The 23,231-nt window shown below is 55.8% G+C and overlaps 1 protein-coding gene and 1 pseudogene across 3 annotated transcripts in view; one reads left to right on the top strand and one right to left on the bottom strand.

Annotated features, from left to right (window-relative positions):
- The first annotated feature begins 35 nt into the window (after nt 1–35).
- Nucleotides 36–1,378, top strand: LOC111523585 (annotated as a pseudogene). The gene is made up of 2 exons (XR_002725561.2): nt 36–71; nt 392–1,378. The product of XR_002725561.2 is annotated as an uncharacterized LOC111523585 (transcript).
- The window catches only part of HSF1 (heat shock transcription factor 1), a 26,014-nt gene continuing 4,015 nt past the window's right edge, over nt 1,233–23,231 (bottom strand). Inside the window, exons 2-14 of one of the 2 annotated variants that reach the window (XM_026449691.1) lie at nt 6,566–6,674; nt 6,015–6,151; nt 5,709–5,833; nt 4,543–4,618; nt 4,410–4,471; nt 4,200–4,296; nt 3,965–4,101; nt 3,557–3,838; nt 3,095–3,178; nt 2,201–2,306; nt 2,057–2,122; nt 1,915–1,984; nt 1,233–1,846 (exon numbers count right to left, since the gene is read on the bottom strand). In XM_026449691.1, coding sequence (XP_026305476.1) covers nt 1,641–1,846; nt 1,915–1,984; nt 2,057–2,122; nt 2,201–2,306; nt 3,095–3,178; nt 3,557–3,838; nt 3,965–4,101; nt 4,200–4,296; nt 4,410–4,471; nt 4,543–4,618; nt 5,709–5,833; nt 6,015–6,151; nt 6,566–6,674 — 1,557 coding nt within the window. In that variant the 3' untranslated portion in view covers nt 1,233–1,640. The remainder of the gene's footprint in view (nt 1,847–1,914; nt 1,985–2,056; nt 2,123–2,200; nt 2,307–3,094; nt 3,179–3,556; nt 3,839–3,964; nt 4,102–4,199; nt 4,297–4,409; nt 4,472–4,542; nt 4,619–5,708; nt 5,834–6,014; nt 6,152–6,565; nt 6,675–23,231) is intronic. The other variant, XM_023188214.3, reaches the window with a different exon arrangement.

The following is a 23,231-nucleotide window of genomic DNA, read 5'->3' as shown; positions in this document are numbered from 1 at the left end:
TGTGAGAAGTGGGCTCCAGCCAGGGTGGCCCAGGGATGGGCAGTCCACAGGGCCTTTCTGGTGTGGGTCTGGTGAGCCGAGGGGCTACGGTACACAATGGCTATGTCCATGGCTGTTTGCCTTGGGGCAGGGCTCAGTTTGGCAGCCTCTTTCCTTCACTTGGAACCTGGGCAGCCAGGTGTGCGGGTGGCTCTCAGCTGCTGTCCACGAGGTTGGGGCACCCCTGATCCCCAGGCCTGCCTTGCCCTCTGCTCTTCTGGCACCAGGCTGGGCAGTGCAGACAGTGCAGCCCTGCAGCCTTCAGGACACCTTGTTTCCAGGCCCTGCAATCCACCAAGCTGGACAGATGGGGGCCCCCTTGGTCACAGTGGGAGGTCAGGGGTAACCCCAGGGCCCTGCTGCTGCCTTACCTTGCTGGGGTGACTGCTTGATTAAAGATCCCAAGACTGGACCAGGCCCTGGTGCCCCCCGACCTGCAGCTATGGCCCAACAAGGCAGGTGTTTGAGAAGGCCCTGCACCGGGTCTCAGGACTGCATTGGGGGCCTCATCAGCAACCTGCTGGGCTGTGGTGGTGTTGGGGGAGGGTGGGCTACCTTGATGGTATCCTTCCTCTACCCCAGTGGGGGCTGGTGGGCCCTGAGGTGGAGGCATTTCCTTGGGCCCTGCTGAGGAGGGTAGTAGTGGGTGAGCTCCTGGTAGGGGGACAGGTGTGGGTTCGACTCCTCCGTCCCACACAGGCTCCCGTGCCTCTCCCCACCTGTTGGCCAGTGGAGCTCGAGAACAAGCTGTTGCTGCCAGATAAAGCAGCAAAGCCTGCTCCACTGCCCACCCCAGGCCCCCTTCCCTTCCTCCACCAGGCTGAGTGGAAAACCCTGAAGCTATGGGACAGGCTCCAGTTGCCTGTGCCTACATAGGAGGGTGCTGGCTATGGCAGGAAGACTGTGCCTGCCCCGCATCCCCTGTCCCCGCATGCAGACACCTTGGGAAGGGGGTTCCTGGTGGTCTTCTGACGGGAGACCTGCAGGGCCAGCGTGCCCACCCCGGTCCCTCAATAAAGAACTGGGAGCAACTGCTGGTCCTGTGGAGTTGGGCAGGCATGGGGCTACCTGCAAGCGTCTGCCTTCCCCCAGGAGGCCACCACAGCCCAGCCCTTCTGTGCCCTGGGCCCCTCCTCACTGCACCCCCACCCACCGTACCACCCTGGGACAGAGGAAACACATGGGAGGCCACCGCATAGAGCCTGTCTGTTTATAGAGCTCTGGCTGTCTTGTCCGTCCGTCCGTCCATCCACCTGTGTGTATATATCTGTGTATCTCTATGCAACAGGGAATGGGACAGTTGTGTAAAAATCCAAAATACAATTCTGATTATGAACAACCTGCAGGGTCAGTCCAGGTGTGGCTATGAAGCCCCAACCAAACCACAGGACACGGGCTTGGGGGAAGGCAGACTGGCAGGCCGGGGTGACCCTCCTGACCAGAGGTGCTGCCCAGACCTGAGCCCCTGTTTGTCCTACTGGGGCTATGGTGGCCAACCCACCAGTGCCCAGGACCTCGAGGCTGCCTCGCCTCCCCAAGGCCAGCCCTGCACTGGTGGTGGGGGTGGGCAGGCCACAGCTGGCCCAGCTCCTCCGGGGCATCTAGGAGACAGTGGGGTCCTTGGCTTTGGGAGGCTCTGAGCCTGTCAGCAGGGAGATGGTGGGGTCCTCTGCGAAGCCGTCCCCTTCGGAGAAATAGGAGCCCTCTCCCAGCTCAAACAGCACCGGCAAGTCGCTGCTCCCGGTGTCCACGGAGCCGGGGTCCAGCAGGAACAGTGGCTGCGCTGTGTAGTGCACCAGCTGCTTCCCTGCGGGGGTGGGGGTGTCAAGGCGGTGGGGGGTTGGGCAGAGAGGGGGCTGGTGGGACTTGGCTCACCTGAATCCGGGCTGCTGTTCTCTGCCTCGGGAGGCCTGGGGGGCTCCTGGGGAGACAGGAGCTCTTGGATCTGTGGGGTGAGATGGTATCATGAGCGCTCCTGCTGGTCTTGTTCCCCCTCACCCCCCGCCCGCCTACGCACACTGGCCAGGCTGCTGTCAAGGTCGGGCAGGCTCATGTCGGGCACGGTCACCGAGGGGCTGAACAGCTGCGGAGGAGGGAGGGAAGTCAGAACAGCCCCGGGGGTGGGGCGGGGCGTGGCGGGGCGGGACAGGACGCGACTCACGTCCAGCAGGGCGCTGGTGTCCACGCTGAAGCCGTGGCTGCTCAGCATGGTCTGCAGGTTGTCCAGGTTTGAGTCCATGGCATCCAAGTGATCACTGAGCTCATTCCTGGCCCGGGATGAGGGGGTAGCTGAACCAGTGCCCCAGGCCCCACACCCCGATGCGCTCCTGTGGGAGAAGGGCTCCCCTTGACTGTATCCCCAGGCCGCACCCCCGTGTACGCCTGCACAGGCTGGAGGGGGCAGTGCCTTCGAGGACCGCCTGGAAGGTGGTGGAGGCTCTGTGCCCTTTGGGGTGCGGCCGGGCCCATGCTGGGCATCCCTTCGCCGTGAGGGCCTGGAGGCCTTGGTGGCAGAGGACCCAGGAGACAAGGGGTGTATTCAGCTCTAGCACGAGGATCAGGGGTTTCAGTTTTCAGGGTTGGTGAGGCTTCCTGTTGCACTGGGAAAACGGCTGGGGCTGTGCTCAGTGTGTGGGGGGCTCAGTCCCTGCCCTGGTGCTGCTGTGGGAATGAGACTCACGGTCTGGTGGCTGTGACCAAGAAAGCACTAGGCCATGGGGCACACCTGGGCCATGGGACAGGCAGCCAGGCCGGGTACCAGAGGTGCCCTGGAGACCCCGCCTGGCAGGAAGTGCAGTCAGCACCACAGTTTGGATCCTGCCAGCACTAGAGGCCGTGCCAGGCCAGGGAGACCTGTCCCTGTCACAGGCAATAACCACAGGCCCATGGCCAGGGGAGCCATGATGACGTTGAGCCCCAGCCACGGAGGAGCTTAGGATGATGCCGCCCAGACCCGATGCTCATGCCCCATCAGGCGGGGTCTGGTCCACGGTCGTGTGGGAGGGCCCGAGCTCTGGCAGGGCCCTCCTCCCACCCCAGTGGGGTCAGCGCTAACCCTGGCTGGACTCGGCCATGCGGAGAGGAAGAGGGGCAGGGGAAGAGGCGGGCGACCCCAGACATCTGTGGAGTGCGAGCCAAACTGCAAGATACAAAAACAAGAGCCCCCATTGCAGGCAGGGGCTGGGCAAGCGTGGGGGTGTGGAGGCCAGGCCCCGCTCACCATCTCCTGCCATCTGTCTGGGCAGCACGACCTGCCAGGACCTGTGGCAAGAGGGTGGCAGCAGCAGGAGGGGTGGCTGAGAGCAGGGCCCAGCAGCCTGCCCGGACACGCCCTTGGCTTCTGTGGCGTTTGGGATTGTGGGGTGATCTGTTTGGCACCTGTCTCCCTCCCCAGCCCCGAGCTCCGAGGTTAGGGGTAGGGCCCTGCCTTGCCAGCTGCCCTGCTCAGCCCTCTGGGACAGTCTGAGCTGAAGCCCAGGGCTGTGCCTCCAGGGGCTGTGGGTGGGGCGGCACTCACTTGTCCAGGCAGGCTACGCTGAGGCACTTTTCAGGGGTGGAGGTGGGCGGGGGTGAGGGAGGCCGGCCCTCGGTATCCGTGTGGCCCCTGGCGTCCGTGAGGGCTGTGGCGGAGGCGGGGGTAGGTTCACTCTCCCGCAGGATGGAGTCAATGAGGGCGGTCGGGGACAAGAGGGTGTCCACGGAAGATGGGCGCCCGGGACTCGCCTCCTCTACCCGGGGGCTCTGAGGCGGGCTGGGGGGCTCCTCCTTGACACGCACCAGGGGGCTGCTGGACAGGGGCCTAGACACGAGGGGGGCCACGTTAGCTGGTGTCTTGGCCAGCCCCACCTCATCCCCAACTCTGCCCTGGGCCCACAGGGGCTCGCCTCGTCGGGGGACAGGATGGCTGGGGTGATGCGGCCCCCACCTCTCGTCTATGCTCCCGCCGGGGGAGGCCACGGGGCTGGCAGGAGCCAGCTCGGTGATGTCGGAGATGATGGGTCCGGAGTTGGCCACAGAATCGGGGGCGTAGAGGCTGGAGCTACTGTAGGCCGGGGAGGGGGCCTGCAATCAAAGGCAGGAGGCTCGTGCAGCGCCGGCTGGGGCAACACACCCCACTGCCGCCCGCCTGCCTGGACGGCTGCCCTGCCTCCAGCACTCACCGAGTAGGGGCCCGAGCCGTGGACGTGCTCCAGGGAGAACTGCCGGCCGTACTTGGGCATGGAATGTGCTGAGCCACTGTCGTTCAGCATCAGGGGGCTGTGGGGAAGGGTGCAGGTCAGCCGCCACCCCCCACCTCGGGGCACAGCTGGCAGAGGAGGAGGACGGCCCTGGGCCCCGGGTGGCGGATGCAGGCGTCCCCAAAACCTCACATCTTTCTCTTCACCCCCAGGATCCGGTTTGACTGCACCAGTGAGATCAGGAACTGAATGAGCTGTGGGGAGAGAGGACACAGTCACCCCGGCCCTTGTGGGGCCCCCGCCGGCCCTCTGGCCCTGCCCCCACCTTGTTGACGACTTTCTGTTGCTGGGCATGCTTCTGCCGAAGGCTGGCCACCTCCCGCCACAGAGCCTCATTCTCACTGCAACAGACCAGGCTGGGTCAGTGGGGCCCAATCCCAGGAGCCCCAGGGCTGAGGGAGCCCCACAGACCCTCCCCATCCACCAGGCAGGAGCAGGGGTAAGTGTGACCATGTCTGGCCTGGCCCACCCCGGGATGAGAACTGCTGTGTGGAGGGGCTGGGGGCCAGGGCCAGGGCTTGCTGGTCCCACTGCCCCTCTCCCTGCCGGGAACACCTGGTGTCAGGTAGGGTGTTGGGGACAGGAGCACCAGGATCCAGGTGTACCCGGATCCTGGCATCCATCCTGGCCAACACCTGGAGGGCTGCCTTGGACACAGGCCAGGAGCAGACCCTTGAGCCGCCCTTCCGCCTGAGAAGCCAGGTTGAGGGAGGACGGTTCTTCAGGCTGCGACACCGGCTGTCCTGTGTCCTGCAGGTGCTCAGGGCCAGGCCTGGAAGTGGCTCAGAGGTGGCCCCACAGGGTGGGGAAGAGCTGTCCCAGCCAGTTGAGCAGGGCCGTGGGGGCGTTCCTGCTGCTCTGGGAGGCTGAGCCCCACCAAGCCTGTGAGTCTTCTTGGGGCCAACTGGGGTCGGGGTTCCCGCAGGCCTGGAGCCCCAAAGTGGATGCGAGACCTGAGCCAGCCTTGCGAGGTGGGCTTGCCTCAGTTCCTCAGGTGCCACCGTGTGTCACGCCCCTGCTAAGGTTTCCCCAGAGCCGCAGGGCCCTGGTGAGGAGGGGCTGGGGGGCCAGCTCCATAGGCCCAGGCAAGTGTGGGGCAGAGGTTCCAGGAAGGGCCTGAGATGCGTCTGACCCCAGGCCCGAGGCGGGTGGGGTGGGTCTGCTGTGCAGGGCTTGTCCTCAAAATTTGGCTGGTAGGGCCTGCCAAGCTCGGAGGCCAGGATGGCCCAGAGGGCGCTGGGGATGTGCAGAACAGGGGACCCTCCCAACCCCTTCTGCACGTGGAGAACGGCAGCAATGGGCGGCAGGGCTGGGGCAGAGGCCCAGGGTAGATCTGGGTGGAGCAGGAGGTGGGGCTGAGCACCTGGAGCCCTGGACAGGGCCCTGCCCCCACAGCACCCGCTGCGGCCACAGTGCTGGTGTGGGACCTACTGCTTCATGGCCAGGAGCTTGGAGTCCATGCACTCCTGCTTCCCCTTCATCAGCTGCACGTCCGTCAGCAGCTTGGTGACACTGTCCTGGCGGATCTTTATGTCTTCGCTCTTCAGGGTGGACACCTGGACCCCCGAGAGGGACAGGGGTCACTGAAGCGGCCTGGGAGCTTGGCAGGCTCAGGCTCGTCCACTGCAGCCGGGTCCCTCAGGAAGCGGGCAGGCTGGGGTGGGAGCTCTCAGGGAGGGCCGGGCGGGGAGAGCCGTGGCAGGTGAGACTGGGCGAGGGTGCGGGGCCGGGACTCACACTGGTCACTTTCCTCTTGATGTTCTCAAGGAGCTGCTCCTGGCCGCGCAGGAAGCACGGGTGCTGGAACTCCGTGTCGTCTCTCTCCGGCTTGACCAGGCCACCCTGCTCGATGTGGACCACTTTCCGGAAACCATCTGCACATAGCAGGGAAGGGGGCGGCTCTGCTTCAGGGCGGGACCAGACCCCTCGAAGAGCGGCCACTGCCCTGGGAGGCTGCTGCGGGGCTTGGCCACGGTCAGACCCCGCCCTGCCCTCAGAGCCCACGCCTGGTGGCCGGGTGGTCTCGGTCTAAGTGAGACCCTGTGTCCCCACGGGGCTCCCCACGCCCGATACACGTGGAGTACAGCTTGGGCTTCACGGTTCTTCCCTGGAGACCCCAGGTTCACATCCACGCGGACCCTCCCCCTTGGAAGAGGCAGCTGCCCCCGGCCTCCAGGCTCGCTGGGTTCCATGGCACGCCCTTAGCCAGCGCGGGGGCTCCGTCCTTCATCCACAAGGCCCTCCCGCGTCTGCAGGTCCGCCCCCCGCACCTCGGGGTCAGCACTCACACATGTTGAGCTGCCGCACGAAGCTGGCCATGTTGTTGTGCTTGAAATACTTGGGCAGCACCTCCTTGGCAAACTGGCCCTGGTCGAACACATGGAAGCTGTTCCCACTCTGAAAGGGAGACACACGGTGGGTCACGCGTGGTGGCAAGAGGCAGCGTGCCCAAGCCACCCTTCCCCAGGCCACCCCTTCTGGAGCACAGGCAGTGCACATTCCACCTGATGGGGCTGGGGCCATGGGAGGCCCAGGGGGCTGGCGGGAGGCGAGTTCGTTCCTGGGACCACCTGCCACACGGGCCTCATCTGTGCAGTGGGACCTGCATCCTCACTGTGAGGCCCAGGACTGGGCGGTGGGCAGATGCGGGGCCTTCCTCACAGCCGGGAAGCCCCTCCCAGGGGTTCTAGAGAAGGCCACGTTTCCACTCACAAAGCACCTGCCGCACTCTGGCCATGCCCACGGGATGGGTGTTTAAGCAGGACATTTCCCTTAGGAACAGCAAAGGAAATGGAGTCCTGATTTCATGACTCCAGAGGAAAACACATTTGCGAACGTTCAGAAATCCAAATTCATTCTTGTTTTGTGACGTGAGACAAGAAACAGAGACAGTCAAACACTGCATATATTCTTCCTCTTCCATTTCTCTCCCAAGCTCAGGCCCAGAGCTATCAGGAGGAGCTGGCGAGGGAGGCATCCCTGCTGGCCGTGGCCACAGTGGCTCAGAGGGGGCACTGAAGGCTTAGGGGACAGCGAGAAGCCCACACGGCGGGGAATGGGGGCCTGAAGCAGGGCCAGAGAGAGGTGAGAGGTATCTGCAGAGGAAGGGGCGGCTGACCCAGTGAAGAAACTGGGGAAGGGCAGTGGGGCAGATCTCTCCCTGCCAGGGAAGGGAGCTGCAGATGCAAACAGGGAAAAAAAGCCAGAAAAACCCCCATGGTATGGCACTAGAAGTGGAGAGCCGCTTTCCAATAGAGACAGACGCGAAATAACAGGGACGTGCGTGTGTGAGGGAGGGACGCGAAATAACAGGGACGTGCGTGTGTGAGGGAGGGACGGTCACGGAAAGGACCCAAGGCAGCAGGACAGAGATGGTGAAAAACGCCAACTTTCCAGACTCTGAAAATTAACCAAAGAATTACAGTAGCACGGGGAGCATTTATTCCAGAAAAACAGCTGAATCTTAGTAAGAACAGTGGGCTGTGTGAACTTTTTTTTTTTTTTTTCTGAGACAGGGTCTTGCTCTGTTGCCCAGGCTGGAGTGCATTGGCACGAACACGGCTCACTGCAGCCTCCGCCTCCCAAGTTCAAGTGATTCTCGTGCCTCAGCCTCCCAAGTAGTTGACTACAGGCGCCACCACGCCCGGCTAATTTCTGTATTTTTAGTAGAGATGGGGTTTCACCATGTTGCCCAGGCTGGTCTTGAATTCCTGACCTCAAGTGATCCGTCCACCTCGGCCTCCTGCAGTGCTGGGATTACAGACGTGAGCCACCGTGCCCGGCCAGGCTTGGCGCCATTTTAACATGCCCTATTCCCACTCCATCTGCAGCCCTGAAAACCAACAGCTGCAGTCCCCGTGGGAACCAGTGTCCTGGCAGCTGCTGCGGCGTGGGCCAGGGCTTGGGCTCCTCCAAGGCCCCATTCCCAGAGGCCTGGCAGCATCTGCCTAGGAGTCCACACACGAGGCTGTCTCTGATTTGACTTGAAGCTCTCCTGAATAAAAAAGCTGTTTGCCTAGGCGTGCTTGTTGAAACATCTAGAGGCGATTTTTGAACGCTGTGGCTGCCTGAGGCAGCGCCCGGCCGCTGGGGAGAAGGAGGCGCCACTAGGGGCTCTGAAAAGCTCTGAGATACTCCAGGACATCTCGCAGCCGCACACGTGCGAGCCAGCCCTGAGCTCTCACTTCTGGCCGACCTTGAGCTCTGCGTAAGCAGGAAGGGAAGCACAGTCGGGTTGTCCACGGCCTGGCCACGCGCTGAAGGCGTCCCCAGTACACACACAGCCCCCAAAGACGGGGACTCGCTGGCTCCAAGCCTCGAGAACATTTCCTCCCCGTCACGACCCACATCAGTGAACGGAACAGAGACTGCAGTGGCCATCAAGAAAGAACAGAACCTTTACAGAAGCAGTCCCGAAAAGCTACCTGGCCGATAACCACAATAAACAGCAGCAGTGACAAATCCTGGGGAGGCGGGGGAGTCCGAGCTCCAGAGCTGCCACTCACCCTGTGAGAGCTCCAGTTCTCCAGCTGGCTGTGCTGGCTCATGCCTGTGGTCCCAGCACTTTGGGAGGCCAAGGCGGGTGGGTTGGTTGAGCTCAGGAGTTGGAGACCGGCCTGGGCAACATGGCAAAACCCCGTCTCTGGTAAAAATACAAAAATTAAATGGTGTGATGGCACACACCTGTCATCCCAGCTACTCAGGAGGCTGAGGTGGGAGGATCCCTTGAGCTCCGGAGGTGAAGGTTGCAGTGAGCTGTGATCGAGCTACTGCGCTCCAGCCTGGCTAACAGACTCAAAAACAAACAAACAAACACTCTAGTTAAAAAAAAAACAAAAACAAGAGATATGCAAAGAAACAAGAAGCTAGGACCCACACACCATACACAGGGGAAAAAAAAAGCAATCAATAGAAACTGTCCCCAAAGAAGCCAAAACACTGGACATTGGACTTACCAGGCAAAGATTTTAAGTCAATTATTTCAAATATGTTCAAACAACTAAAGGAAACCACAGCTGAAGAACTGAAGTATGAGAATGACATCTCATCAAACACAGGGTATCAATAAAGAGATAAAAATTGTAAAGAAGGACGAAATCAAAATTTTGGAACTGAAAAGTATAATAATTCAGATTAAAAGTTAACGAGAGGGGCCAGGCATGGTGGCTCACACCTGTAATCCCAGCACTTTGAGAGTCCGAGGCAGGTGGATCACCTGAGATCAGGAGTTGGAGACCAGCCTGACCAACATCGAGAAACCCCGTCTCTACTAAAAATACAAAATTAGCCAGGCGTGGTGGCAGGCGCCTGTAATCCCAGCTACTCAGGAGGCTGAGGCAGGAGAACTGTTTGAACCCGGGAGGCGGAGGTTGCAGTGAGCTGAGATCGCACCATTGCACTCCAGCTTGGGCGACAGAGCATATCTGACTAGGAGAAGGAGTCAGCAAACATGAAGATAGGTCCATTGAGATGGTTCGGTATGAGAAAAAAAAGAAAAAAGAAGGAATAAGAAGGAGAGGAGCCGGCTGGGCGCGGTGGCTCACACCTGCAGTCTCAGCACTTTGGGAGGCCAACGTGGGTGGATCATGAGGTCAAGACATTGAGACCATCCTGGTCAACATGGTGAAACCCCATCTCTACTAAAAATACAAAAAAAAATTAGTTGGGCTTGGTGGCCTGTGCCTGTAGTCCCAGCTACTTGGGAGGCTGAGGCAAGAGAATTGCTTGAACCCTGGAGGCAGAGGTTGCAGGGAGCCGAGATTGAGATTGCGTCACTGCACTCCAGCCTGGTGACAGAAGGAGATTCTGTTTCAAAAAAACAAAAACAAAAACAAAAATGAGCAGAGCCTCAGAGACCTGTGAGACACCACAAAAAGTATAACACGGCCGGGCATGGTGGCTCACACCTGTAATCCTAGCATTTTGGGAGGCTGAGCCGGGCAGATCACCTGAGGTCAGGAATTCGAGACCAGCCTGGCCAACATGAGGAAACCCCATCTCTACTAAAAATATAAAAATTAGCTGGGCGTGGTGGCCTGTGCCTGTGCTCCCAGCTACTTGGGAGGCTGAGGCAGAAGAATCGCTTGAACCCGGGAGGCAGAGGTTGCAGTGAGCCGAGATCACCCCACTGCACCCCAGCCTGGGGGACAGAGCGAGACTCTGTCTCAAAAAAAAAAAAAAAAAAAAAAGTATTAAAATGGCTGGTGCGGTGGCTCACGTCTGTAACCCCAACACTTTGGGAGGCCGAGGCGGGCGGATCATTTCAGGTCAGGAGTTTCAGACCAGCCTGGACAGCACGGTGAAACCCCGTTTCTACTAAAAATGGAAAAACTAGCTGGGGGTGGTGGCTCATGCCTGTAATCCCAGCTACTCGGGAGGTTAAGGCAGGAGTATTGCTTGAACCTGGGAGGTGGAGGTTGTAGTAAGCGGAGATGGCGCCACCACCCTCCAGCCTGGGCGACAGAGCGAGACGCCATCTCCAAACAAAAACAAAAACAAACCACAACAAATAAAATAAAAGTATTAAGATAAAAGACCCTGCCACTCAATCTTTGTACACTGGCCAGGTGTGGGACTCAGGCCTGTAATCCGAGCACTTTGGGAGGCTAAGGCAGGAGGATCCCTTGAGCCCAGGAGTTAGAGACCAGTCTGGGCAACATCACGAGACCCCATCTCTACAAAACATAAAAACTCAATATCCGGCAAAACTCTGCTTTGAAAATGGAGAGATTTCCACTTCTGGGACAGCAATGTGAGGACCTTCGTGGAAGTACTTCCTGTGAAACAAGCAAAGCTTACTTAAACCATTTAAAGTCTCAAAACTGTGCTAAAGGCATATTAACAAATAAACACGTATGGAGTAAAATCTACCGGCACCTGGTGCGAACAGTGAGCCTGGTGGCATCTGAACCTCGGCCTCCTCTTTCCCTCTCACCCCAGCTCACCATGATGGGCACTACACTCGGGGGGAGGGGAGCAGGAAGATGGGGACCCTTCTCCCCTCAGTTCCCCAGTAAGGTTTCCCGGATCTCACGGGCTGGGCAGACCACCGGAGTTTCTCATCCTCACCGACTCCAAGTTGAAGAGACTAAATTGCTGGAGCATGTGGCCTAGACGCCAGGGGCTCCCTTCCTCTACCTTGCCCATGCCTCAGAGAGGAGCTCTGCCACAGCCACAGCAGGCTGAGGACACCCAGGTCTCTGACCACCCTCCCCGCAGCTCCCACCTGATTAAAGCATTTTCAAAACCACATTTTTTTTTTTTTTGAGATGGAGTCTCTCTCTGTCACCTAGGCTGGAGTACAGCGGTGCCATCTTGGCTCACTGCAACCTCCACCTCCTGGGTTCAAGCGATTCTTCTGCCTCAGCCTCCTGAGTAGCTGGGATTACAGGCATGTGCCACCACACCTGGCTAAGTTTTATATTTTTAGTAGAAACAGGCTTTCACCAGGTTGGCCAGGCTGGTCTTGTGATCCACCCACCTCGGCTTCCCAAAGTGCTGGGATGACAGGCATAAGCCACTGTGCCTGGCCTTAAAAACCACAAGTTTTAAATACAATTCAGGCTTTCTGGGTTAAAACTGCAGGGTAGAGCACCCATGCTGGGAAAGCCAGGCCAAGAAGATCAGAGGCTGCTGTCCTGCCCAGTGCCCAGAGCGGTGGCACAGAGAATGAGCCTGGGGAGAGAGGCTGTCCATAAGGAAAGAGCTCTGAAGCTCCCCAAGGAAACTCATTTTATTTGAAAGTTCAGCCCAAGAGTGCTCTCAGAAACGACAGCTCCTCTAAAGTAAGAGAAACAAGTAAAACCACAGGCTTGTTCTCCTGCAAAGGGAAAGCTATGAAGAGCCCTGCTGGGGCCAGAACAACCCTGACTGACCTCAGAAACTACTACTGCTCAAAACCCCACGGAACACCCCTGCAAACAATCATCCAAACAGCGAGACCCCATCTATACCAAAACAATGGTAAAGAGACGAAATCATAAAGAACCCCCGGTGGAAATTCTGGAGCTGAACAGTACAATAACCAAAGCAGAGCTGCTGGCCGTGTGGTAAACGCTTAATTTCACATGCAACGCCCAAGCTGCTTTTCAAAGAGTATGATACAGCATTTGTGTTCTCAGCAGCACGGCTGAGTTCCAGTGGCTCTGTGCCCTCCTCAGCACCTGGTGGTGTTGGCTGTTTTTTCTTTTTTTTGAGACGGAATCTCTTGCTCTGTTCCCCAGGCTGGAGTGCAGTGGCGCGATCTCGGCTCACTGCAACTTCTGCCTCCCCGGTTCACGCCATTCTCCTGCCTCAGCCTCCCGAGTAGCTGGGACTATAGGCGCCCGTGACCACGCCTGGCTGATTTTTTAAAAAATTTTCAGTAGAGACAGGGTTTCACTGTGTTAGCCAGGATGGTCTCCATCTCTTGACCTCGTGATCCGCCCGTCTCAGCCTCCCAAAGTGCAGGGATTACAGGCGTGAGCCACCGTGCCTGGCCTGTTGGCTGTTCTGGTAGCTGGCACTGAGGTTTTCGTGTGCATTTCTCCAACAAGTAATGATGCTGAGCATCTGTTCAAGTGCTTATTTGCCATTTGTCTTTTTTTGATGTATCTGTTCAAATCTTTTGCCTTTTTCAATATACGTTTTTATTTTTTGAGACAGAGTCGTGCTTTGTCACCCAGGCTGGAGTGCAGCGGCGCAATCTTGACTCACTGCAATCTCCACCTCCTGGGACCAAGAGATCCTCCCCCGCAGCCTCCCGAGTAGCTGGGACCACAGGAGCACACCACCACGCCGGGCTCATTTTTTTTTTTGTAGAGATGGGTCTCCCTGTGTTGCCCAGGCTGGTCTCAAACTCCTGAGTGGAAGTGATCTACCCACGCTGGCCTCCCAAAGTGTTGGGATTACAGGTGTCAGCTACCATGCTCAGCCACTTGTCATTTATTTATTTATTATTATTACTATTTGAGATGGAATCTCGCTCCATCGCCCAGGCTAGAGTGCAATGGTGCGATCTCAGCTCACTGCAACCTCTGCCTCCCGGGTTCAAGCAATTCTCCTGCCTCTGCCTCCCAAGTAGCTGGGACTACAGGCACCTGCCACCACACCCAGCTAATTTTTGTATTTTTAGTAGAGACAAGGTTTCACCATGTTGGCCAAGCTGGTCTCAAACTCCTGACCTCAAGTGATTCACCTGCCTCAGCCTCCCCAAGTGTTGGGATTACAGGCGTGAGCCACTGTGCCTGGCCAAAAATTTTTAAAAAAATATATTCTTGGTACCAGATATATGCTTTGCAAATATAGTGTGTGGTTTGCTTCTTTTTTTTTTTTTTTTTTTTGAGACGGAGTCTTGCTCTGTGGCCCAGGCTGGAGTGCAGTGGCCAGATCTCAGCTCACTGCAAGCTCTGCCTCCCGGGTTTATGCCATTCTCCTGCCTCAGCCTCCGGAGTAGCTGGGACTACAGGCGCCCGCCACCTCGCCCGGCTAGTTTTTTGTATTTTTTTTTAGTAGAGACGGGGTTTCACCGTGTTAGCCAGGATGGTCTCGATCTCCTGACCTCGTGATCCGCCCGTCTCGGCCTCCCAAAGTGCTGGGATTATAGGCTTGAGCCACCGCGCCCGGCCGTGGTTTGCTTCTTAATTCCCTAACAGTGTATTTCAAAGAGTGGATGTTTTTAACTTTGATGAAGTCGACTTTATCAATTTTTTCCTATTCGGTGATTTTGTCTCCTAACTCAAGATCAAAGGGTTTTTTTTCTCTAGAAGTTTTGTTGTCTTAGCTCATATTTTTAGTCTCCAATCCATTCTGAGTTAGTTTCGTATATGGTATGAGGTAAAGGACAAGGCTCACCTTTTTGTTTATGGACGTCCAGTTATCCCAGCACTGTTTGCTGAACAGACGATTATTTCTCCATTCAACTAGTGGCACCTTTGTCAAGATCAGTCAGCCTCAGATGGGTAAGTCTATTTCTGAAATCTATTGTCTGCTCCATTTGTTTACATGTTTATATTTATGCTAATATTGTTCAGTCTTGATTACTGGAGCTTTATCGTGTCTTGAAATCAGATAGTGTGAATCTTCTAATTTTGTTCTCCTTATAATAATACTAAGTCTTCTGTCCCATGACCATGGTATCTCTCTCCATTTATTTAGGTCTTCAATTTATCCCCCACCCGGCCTTTTTTTCTTTTGAGACAGAATCTCACTCTGTTGCGTGGGCTAGAGTGCAGTGGTGCGATCTAGGCTCACTGCAACCTCCACCTCCCAGGTTCAAGCGATTCTTCTGCCTCAGCCTCCTGAGTAGCTGAGACTACAGGTGCCTGCCACCATGCCCAGATACTTTTTGTATTTTTAGTAGAGATGAGGTTTCACCACGTTGGCCAGGCTGGCCTCGAACTCCTGACCTTGTGATCTGCCTGCCTCGGCCTTCCAAAGTGCTGGGATTACAGGAATGAGCCACTGCACCTGGCTAATTTATCCCTATTAACTAGCCTGCTGATGGCCCCGTTGATCCCACTTCTGGTGTCCACACCCTTGAACCATCTCCTCCCACCATGTACCACGGTTGTCCTGTGTGACCAAACGCAGAGGTGATGCCATTTGAGAACAAACTGTAAAAGCCGCCTTGGCCTCTGGCTCTCTTGGGTCACTTGCTTTTAGAGAGGCAAGCCGCCATGTTACAAACAATTCTACGGAGAGGCTCACTTGATAAGGAATTAAAGTCTCTTGCCAATAGTCAGCGAGAAACTGTGGCCTGTCAACAAGCATTGAGGGAAGTTGGAAGCATATTTCATCCTCAGTTGAGCCTTGAGATGACGTCAGCCTCAGAAACCTTGAGCTGGAATCAATTCACGAGTCTCAGAAACTGGGACAATAATTTTTTTTTTCTTTGAGATGAAGTCTCACTTGGTCACCGAGGCTGGAGTGCAGTGGCGCTTTCTCCGCTCACTGCAACCTCCGACTCCTAGGTTCAAGCAATTCTCCTGCCTCAGCCTCCCAGAGTAGCTGGGACTACAGGCGCCGCCACCGCGCCCGGCTAATTTTTTGTATTTTTAGTAGAGATGGGGTTTCACCGTGTTAGTCAGGATGGTCTCAACCTCCTGACCTTATGATCTGCCCACCTCGGCCTCCCAAGTGCTGGGATTACAGGCGTGAGCCACCATGCCTGGCCCCTTCTGGATGCTTTTAAGATTTTCTCTTCACCAGCCTATTCCAGCACTTTGATTATATAATGTGCCTTGATATGGTTTTGGTTTTATCCTGCTTGAGATCGATATTCTTGGACTTGTGAGCTTACAGCTTTTCAAAAATTTAGGAAAAATTTTGGCCATAATATTTCTTTTTTTTGTTTGTTTTTTGAGACGAAGTCTCACTGTTGCCTAGGCTGGAGTGCACTGGCGCGATCTCTGCTCACTGCAAGCTCCACCTCCCGGGTTCATGCCATTCTCCTGCCTCAGCCTCCTGAGTAGCTGGGACTACAGGCGCCCACCACCACGCCCGGCTAATTTTTTATATTTTTAGTAGAGACGGGGTTTCACCATGTTAGCCAGGATGGTCTCGATCTCCTGACCTCGTGATCTGCCCGTCTCGGCCTCCCAAAGTGCTGGGATTACAGGCATGAGCCACCGCGCCCGGCCTAATATTTCTTTTTTTTTTTTTTGAGACAGGGTCTCTGTTGCCCAGGCTGGAGTGCAGTGGTGTGATCATGGCTCACTGCAGCCTCTACCTCCTGAGCTCAGGTGATCCTCCCGCCTCCGCCTCCTGAGTAGTTGGGACCACAGGTAGGCACTACCATGCCCGGCTAATTTTGTTTTATTTATAGAGACGAGGGTCTCGCTATATTGCCCAGGCTGATCTTGAACTCCTGGGCTCAAGCCATCTGCCCACCTCAGCCCCCCAAAGTGCTGGGATCTCGGGCAGGAGCCACCGTGCCCAGCCTTTTGGTCGTATTTCTGTATTCCCACTGTTTTCTGCAACCTCAAATACGTTAGACCACATGATATTCTCTCCTTGAAGCCCGGCTAAGTTTTTGCAGTCCTTTTTCTCTCTGTACATCACTGTGGATAGTTTCCATTGCTTTTAGTTCGGGAATCTTTTCTTCTGAAGTTTCTAATGTTTTGTCAAACCACTGCGGTGAATCTGAAGGACCTTTTTACTCTAGAATACATGCCCTACACTAGCGTCCCCATCGTTAACATCGTGCCTTTGTGTGATGCATTTGTCTCAAGAACATTAGACACGTTGTTAACTAGGGCCCACATTCTATTTAGATTCCTTAAGTTTTCACCCAATCCTTCCTCTGCTCCAGGACGTCATCCAAGATCCATCCAGTTGTCACATCTCCTTCAGTTCCACCAGCTCTGACACCTTCCAGACTTGCCTAGTTTTTGAGAACCTTGACAATTTTGAGGACTCGTCAAATAGTTTGCGGAACTTTGATTCTCAATTGGGATTTGTTTGATGTTTTTGCATGATTAGCTGCGGTTACATATGCTTTTGGGAGGAAGATCAAAGAGGTAGAGTGCTGTTCTCATCATCCTATCAAGTATACAACAGGCCAGGCGCGGTGGCTCACACCTGTAATCCCAGCACTTTGGGAGGCTGAGGCGGGCGGATCATGGGGTCAGGAGATCGAGACCATCCTGGCTAACACGGTGAAACCCCGTCTCTACCAAAAATACAAAAAAATTTGCTGGACATGGTGGCGGGCGCCTATAGTCCCAGCTACTCGGGAGGCTGAGGTGGGAGAATTGCTTGGACCCGGAAGGCAGAGGTTGCAGTGGGCCGAGACCGTGCCACTGCACTCCAGCCTGGCGACAGAGCAAGACTCCGTCTCAAAAAAATAAATAAATAAAATAAAGAGTACACAACAGGGATACGCATGTCACTGCTGATGGTGACTGTGACCCCTGGTGAGGCTGTGCTGCTGGAGGTCTCCACTGGAAAGCTGCTCCTCCTGCTTCTGTGCTCCGCTCTTTGGAAGGGGTCACTAGGTGCAGCCCAGGCTTCTGGAGTGAGGAGATCAGCATCACCTCCTCAAAGGGGAACCATCGCAGTAAACAACATGGAATTCTTCTATGTGGGAGATTGGTTCCAGTGACATTTTGTCCAACTTGCTTCTTTTCTGTATCTTCCATTTCTCAGTCTTTTTTTTTTGAGACGGAGTCTCTCTCTGTCGCCCAGGCTGGAGTGCAGTGGCCGGATCTCGGCTCACTGCAAGCTCCGCCTCCTGGGTTCACACCATTCTCCTGCCTCAGCCTCCCCAGTAGCTGGGACTATAGGCGCCCGCCACCTCGCCCGGCTAATTTTTTGTATTTTTAGTAGAGACGGGGTTTTACCGTGTTAGGCAGTATGGTCTCAAACTCCTGACCTTGTAATCCACCTGCCTCAGCCTCCCAAAGTGCTGGTATTACAGGCGTGAGCCACCGCGCCCGGCCCTCAGTCACGTTTTTGCGTTATTTCCTTGAGCACACAGAATGTTTTTATAATTGTTTACTCTTTGTTGGCTAATCCTATCAAAACCAGTCCTACTACTGGACTATCCCCCTCCAGTGACAAGTCCATTTTCCTCCCTTGGCTTGTCTGCCGGTTACTGATTAGATTCTGGACGTGAAATTTTTTTTTTTTGAGACGGAGTCTTGCTCTGTTGCCCAGGATGGAGGGCAGTGATGCGATCTCGGCTCACTGCAGCCTCTGCCTCCCAGGCTCATGGGATTCTCTTGCCTCAGCCTCCCAAGTAGTTGGGACTACAGGCGCCCATCACCACACATGGCCAATTTTCTGTAGTAGAGACGGGGTTTCACCATGTTGGCCAAGCTGGTCTTGAACTCCTGACCTCAGATGATCCCCCTGCTTCGGCCTCCCAAAGTGCTGGGATGACAGGTACGAGCCACTTCGCCTGGCTTCTGTCTTCAAGAGTGCCATGTGTACTCCGTGCTAGCAGGCCGTGGTGTTTCCAGGGCTTGCCTTGCACTTGTTTCCGTGGCATTGGGAGTGGCCTTTCCTTTCCAGCTTATTCTGCGCCACTTCCAGGCTGTGGTTCCTCTAAGGTCTCATGAATGCTCTGTGTATTGAAAGTGGCTTCTACACTCTAGCTGGTGGGAACTGAAATAACCACGGCCCCGTGTGAGTCCTGTCCCCTTACACTTACTCCTCCCCTTCAAGTTGCTCTTGGTCCAGCTTCACGAGGTTTCACTTTGCACCAGCAAATCGGATCCAGCCCAAGATGCAGGCAGGCTCATGCGCAGACTGTTGGAGCTCTTTCTTTTGGGCATAACTCCTTCCTTTCTGGTACCATACCCCACATATTCTGGCTGCCTCAGCTTCCCCAAAGTTTGGGTTTTGTTGGGTTCTCTGCACGTGAGTCTGCAAATTGCCTCCACGCAGAAAGCCTGGACAATTTTGTGGTTTACCTCAGTCTTCACCAGTTTCCCTTTTTTTTTTTTGGAGACAGATTCTCGCTCCGTGGCCCAGGCTGGAGTGCAGTGGTGCAATCTCAGCTCACTGCAACCTCCATATCCCGGGTTCAAGTGATTCTCCTGCCTCAGCCTTCCGAGTAGCTGGGATTACAGGCATGTGTCACCACACCCAACCTATTTTTATATTTTTAGTAGAGATGGGGTTCACTACGTTGGCCAGGCTGGTCTCAAACTCCTGACTCTAAGTGATCCGCCCGCCTCGGCCTCCCAAAGTGCTGGGGTGACAGGAGTGAGCTGCCGCACCCGGCCCTAGTTTTCTAATGTCTGAATGTTGTTCAGTGGTTTCTTATGCCTTAAGGGTTAAATCCAAGTTGAACATGTCAGGCAACCGCTACCTTACGGGCCATTATGAATTTCACAGGGTCTGCTGGTGAACCCATCAGAGAACCCAGTGTCTCATCTTCCTGCCTCAGTGGAACAAGGTTCCTCCTCTGCTGACCACAGGAACCTCCTGGAGGAGTCACAGGTCATAACTGGGTGTCACGAAAACTTGCCACCGGAAATGGGAGGCCCCTGGCTGGTGTGAGATGCCACACGCTGAGAAGTGTAGGCGTCAGCAAACCCCGAAGCTTCCAGTGAACTCGGAGCCTGGGGCCTCATTTTCCGCAGCACTGTGAAGGACCTGAAACGTGTGTGAGATCCTGCCTCTGGGGACACCTTACATAGGAAGTGTCTGTGTCTCTGAGTATCTTTTCAAAGGGCTCCCTGGCCCAGAACGTGAACAGTGCCGTATTCTACAAGGTGGCCGCACAGCCCAGGTCACAAGCCTCTTGTTCCGGCCTCCTGCCAAGTCTAAGCTCTATCTGCTGATGGGTGTTCTGGGCTCCTGGACTCGGCTGGCTTCTCCCTCTCTGGGTCCTGGGAGTGTGGGCTTTAGGAGTAGCGGGAACGCATGTGTGAGCAGCTGCAGCCCACGTGTGGGGAGCGGGGACCACCGGGGTCAGCGCATGGAAGCAGTGAGGCAGTAGGAAGCGCGAGCAGGTGCAGAGAAAGTGGCTTACTTTGTGGCCCTGCTCCCCGGTGGTTCTGTCCGTATCTGAGCCGCCCGCACTTTCTCGTTAACACTTTTGTTTCTGCTCAGGAGGAGCTTCCAGCATGTTCTCACCACACAAGGACCAAGAGCAGCACAATCGCCCTCACCTCTCCTCACATCTCTCGTCACCGGCTGCCCTGCACCTGTGTGGTGGTTACCGCTGCTCACCGCGGCCCACAGGGTCACAGGGAGGAGGCTGAGGCAGCGGCAGCCAGTGCTGCTACGTGCCTCGAGACGTCTGGGACCACCTCCTTTCCTTAGACAGCCTCCCTCCCCTGCCAGACCTGGAGGAGACCCTGGAGCCCACAGCCCTCGACAGACCTGATGGAAGCCGCTTGCTTCCTCCGAGAAGGCACTGTGAACCCCACGACCCCTCTCCAGCTGTCCCTGCACACAGGCTGACTCCTCCAAAACAGAGAGACTTCCAGGGCCAGGCTGTCCATCCCTGGTCCCTCGATAAAGGACTGAGCAAACACTGGCCTGCGGAACTGGGTGGGCACGGGGCACTGGAGGCATCTGCCCTCCCCACAGGAGGCTGCTGCAGCCCAGCCCTTCTGTGCCTGGGCCCTCCTCACCGCACCCCCCACCGCACCATCCGGGTAGAGGAAACACGGGAGGCTACAGCACAGAGCCTTTTTAATTTTTATTTATTTTTTGAGACAGGGTCTTGCTCTGTCACCCAGGCTGGAGTGCAGGGGCTCGATCTCGGCTCACTGCAGCCTCTACCTCTGGGGCTGAAGTGATTCTTGTGCTTCGGCCTCCCAAGCAGCTGGGGTTACAGGCCGTGCCACCACACCCAGCTAATTTTTGTATTTTTAGTAGAAATGAGGTTTCACCATATTGGCCAGGTTGGTCTTGAACCCCTGGCCTCATGTGATCTGCCCCTCGTCGGCCTCCCAAAGTGCCAGGATTACAGGTATGAGTCACCGCGCCTGGCCAGAGCCTGCCTTTTACAGCGTTTATAGATCTCTGCCTGTGTGTGTGTATCTGTCTATCTCTACGGAAGGGGAAGGAGAACACTTGTGGGAAAATCCAAACTACAATTCTGACTATGAACCAGAAATACCGCTCACTCCCCAGGGTCTAACTCAGGGGGCCGGTGGCGGCCACCGCCCAGCCCCAAGGGCGCGGGACCACTGGGCTCTTGCTGCACGACTTGGGAAGGCAGGAGGCCTGGTGGGCAGTAAGTGGCAGCCGGACCCCTCTGGGAGGGAGCACGGACTCTGGAGTTGGTTTCCCCACATTTCAGCGCTTACTTAGTGAAGCTTCTTCACATCCAGAGCCTCAGTTTTCTTATCTATAAAGTGGAAATTATGCCGTCTACCTGAATGGCTACAGATGGAACATGACAAAGAGCAAGGAGGCTTAACCTCGTGCGATGCACAGAAGCTTTATGAGGACAGATGTGTGCCTTCTTTTTTTTTTTAAGAGACGGAGTCTCGCTCTGTTGCCCAGGTTGGAGTACAGTGGCGCGATCTCAGCTCACTGCAAGCTCCGCCTGCCGGGTTCGCACCATTCTCCTGCCTCAGCCTCCCAAGTAGCTGGGACTACAGGCGCCCGCCACCATGCCTGGCTAGTTTTTTGTATTTTTTAGTAGAGACGGGGTTTCACCGTGTTAGCCAGGATGGTCTCAATCTCTTGACCTCGTGATCCACCCACCTCGGCCTCCCAAAGTGCTGGGATTACAGGCATGAGCCACCGTGCCTGGCTCCAGCTGTGTGCCTTCTTATGGCCACACCAGGAGATGCTCTGATCCGGGCACACATCAGGCCCTCCAGACCCTGCAGCACTCCTCACAGCTGCTGCTGTGGGGCCTCTAGCATCTTGGGCCAAATGCCAGATCATCCAGGGTGGGGCCAGTGGGCCTGCTAGGTCTTGGAGGCTCTCAGAACCAGGGAAGCAGGGGTGGCCCTGCCTGCCGTGGGAGTGCCAGACACCATCTGTGGCCAGGGTCTGAGTTACTGGATGTGGCTAGGTTGGCTCTGCTTCCGTAACTCCTCATGTGCTTATGAGTAGACGCCTTGCCCCCTGCCTCACTGCAGGGACCACTCTGCTCCCAACTGTCCACCCAGAGACCCTCCACAGCGGCCATCGGACCACTGGCTTTCAGTGGACCTCTCCCCCGGGATAGGCCAAGGGCCTTGGTGACCTCCGGCTCACTCAGTCTCAGGGAGCCCCAGGGTCTCAGCACATCCTTCTAGAGTTCTTCCTGCTGCCAAAGAGAAGGGAGCTGCACCCATGAGGCTGGGGCCAAGTGAAGACAGTGAAGCATCCAGGAGCCCACATCTAAGGAGGCCCCCACTCTCAGTGCCATCCAAATGCAGGGTGGGTCTTAAAAAAGAATGCCTCAGGGCCAGGCGCGGTGGCTCAAGCCCGTGATCACAGCACTTTGGGAGGCTGAGGTGGGAGGATGGCTTAAGCCCACAAGTTCCAGACTAGCTCGGGCAATACGGCGAGGCCCTGCGAGACCCTGTCTCTGCTACAACCTTAAAAAAGAAAAAAAAAGCCAGGTCTGGTGGTGTGAGCCTGTAGCCCCAGTGACTCAGCTGAGGCGACTGGATTACTTGAGTCCGGGAGGCAGAGGCTGCAGTGAGCTGCAATCATAGCCCTGCACTCCAGCCTGGGCAACAAAGCAAGATCATGGCTTAAGACAAAAAAAAAAAAAAAAAAAAAGTGCTTCCTTAAATTTTGCACCCAGGTGCCCCCCAGGTGCCCCCTCTGGTCTCACCCTGATCCTGAGGCCTCTATCTACCTGGGTTCATTCTAACCTGCATGACCATCATTCTAGCATTTGTCTGGCATAGGTCATGCGGCTGTGCCTTGTTCTCAGGCCTCAGCCTGCAGTCCACAGCTGCCCAGGGCAGCCACAGTTAGCCCTGCAGGGCAGGGGGAGGTAGGGCTGGGCCGGTCTCTTTTTAGAACATGATCAGGTTTGAAAACATTTTCTACTCTCGCTTATGAAATATATGTTCACTTTTTTAGCCGGGCGTGGTGGCTCACGCCTGTAATCCTAGCACTTTGGAAGGCTGAGGCGGGTGGATCACTAGGTCAGGAGTTCGAGACCAGACTGTCCAATATGGTGAAACCCTATCTCTACTAAAAAATATAAAAATTAGCCAGTGTGGCCTGGGCAACAGAGTGAGATTCTGTCTCAAAAAAACAAAACAAAACAAAACAAAAACTCAACAACAACAAAAAAATGAAGTATATGTTCATTTTTTTAAAAAAGTACTTTAGAAAAATATAACTATAAAAATTATCTGGGCTGGGTACAGTGGCTCACATCTGTAATCCCAGCACTTTGAGAGGCTGAGGCAGGCGGATCATGAGGTCAGGAGTTCTAACCCAGCCTGACCAACATGGTGAAACCCTGTCTCCACTAAAAATACAAAAAAAATTAGTCGGGTGTCGTGGTGGGTGCCTGTAATTCCATACTCAGGAGGCTGAAGCAGGAGAACCACT

This window comes from Piliocolobus tephrosceles, chromosome 7, assembly GCF_002776525.5.
Source record: "Piliocolobus tephrosceles isolate RC106 chromosome 7, ASM277652v3, whole genome shotgun sequence".
In the NCBI taxonomy this organism is placed as follows: Eukaryota; Metazoa; Chordata; class Mammalia; order Primates; family Cercopithecidae; genus Piliocolobus; species Piliocolobus tephrosceles.
Note: the sequence above shows the minus strand (reverse complement) of the source record. Positions and strands in the feature narration are given on the sequence as shown.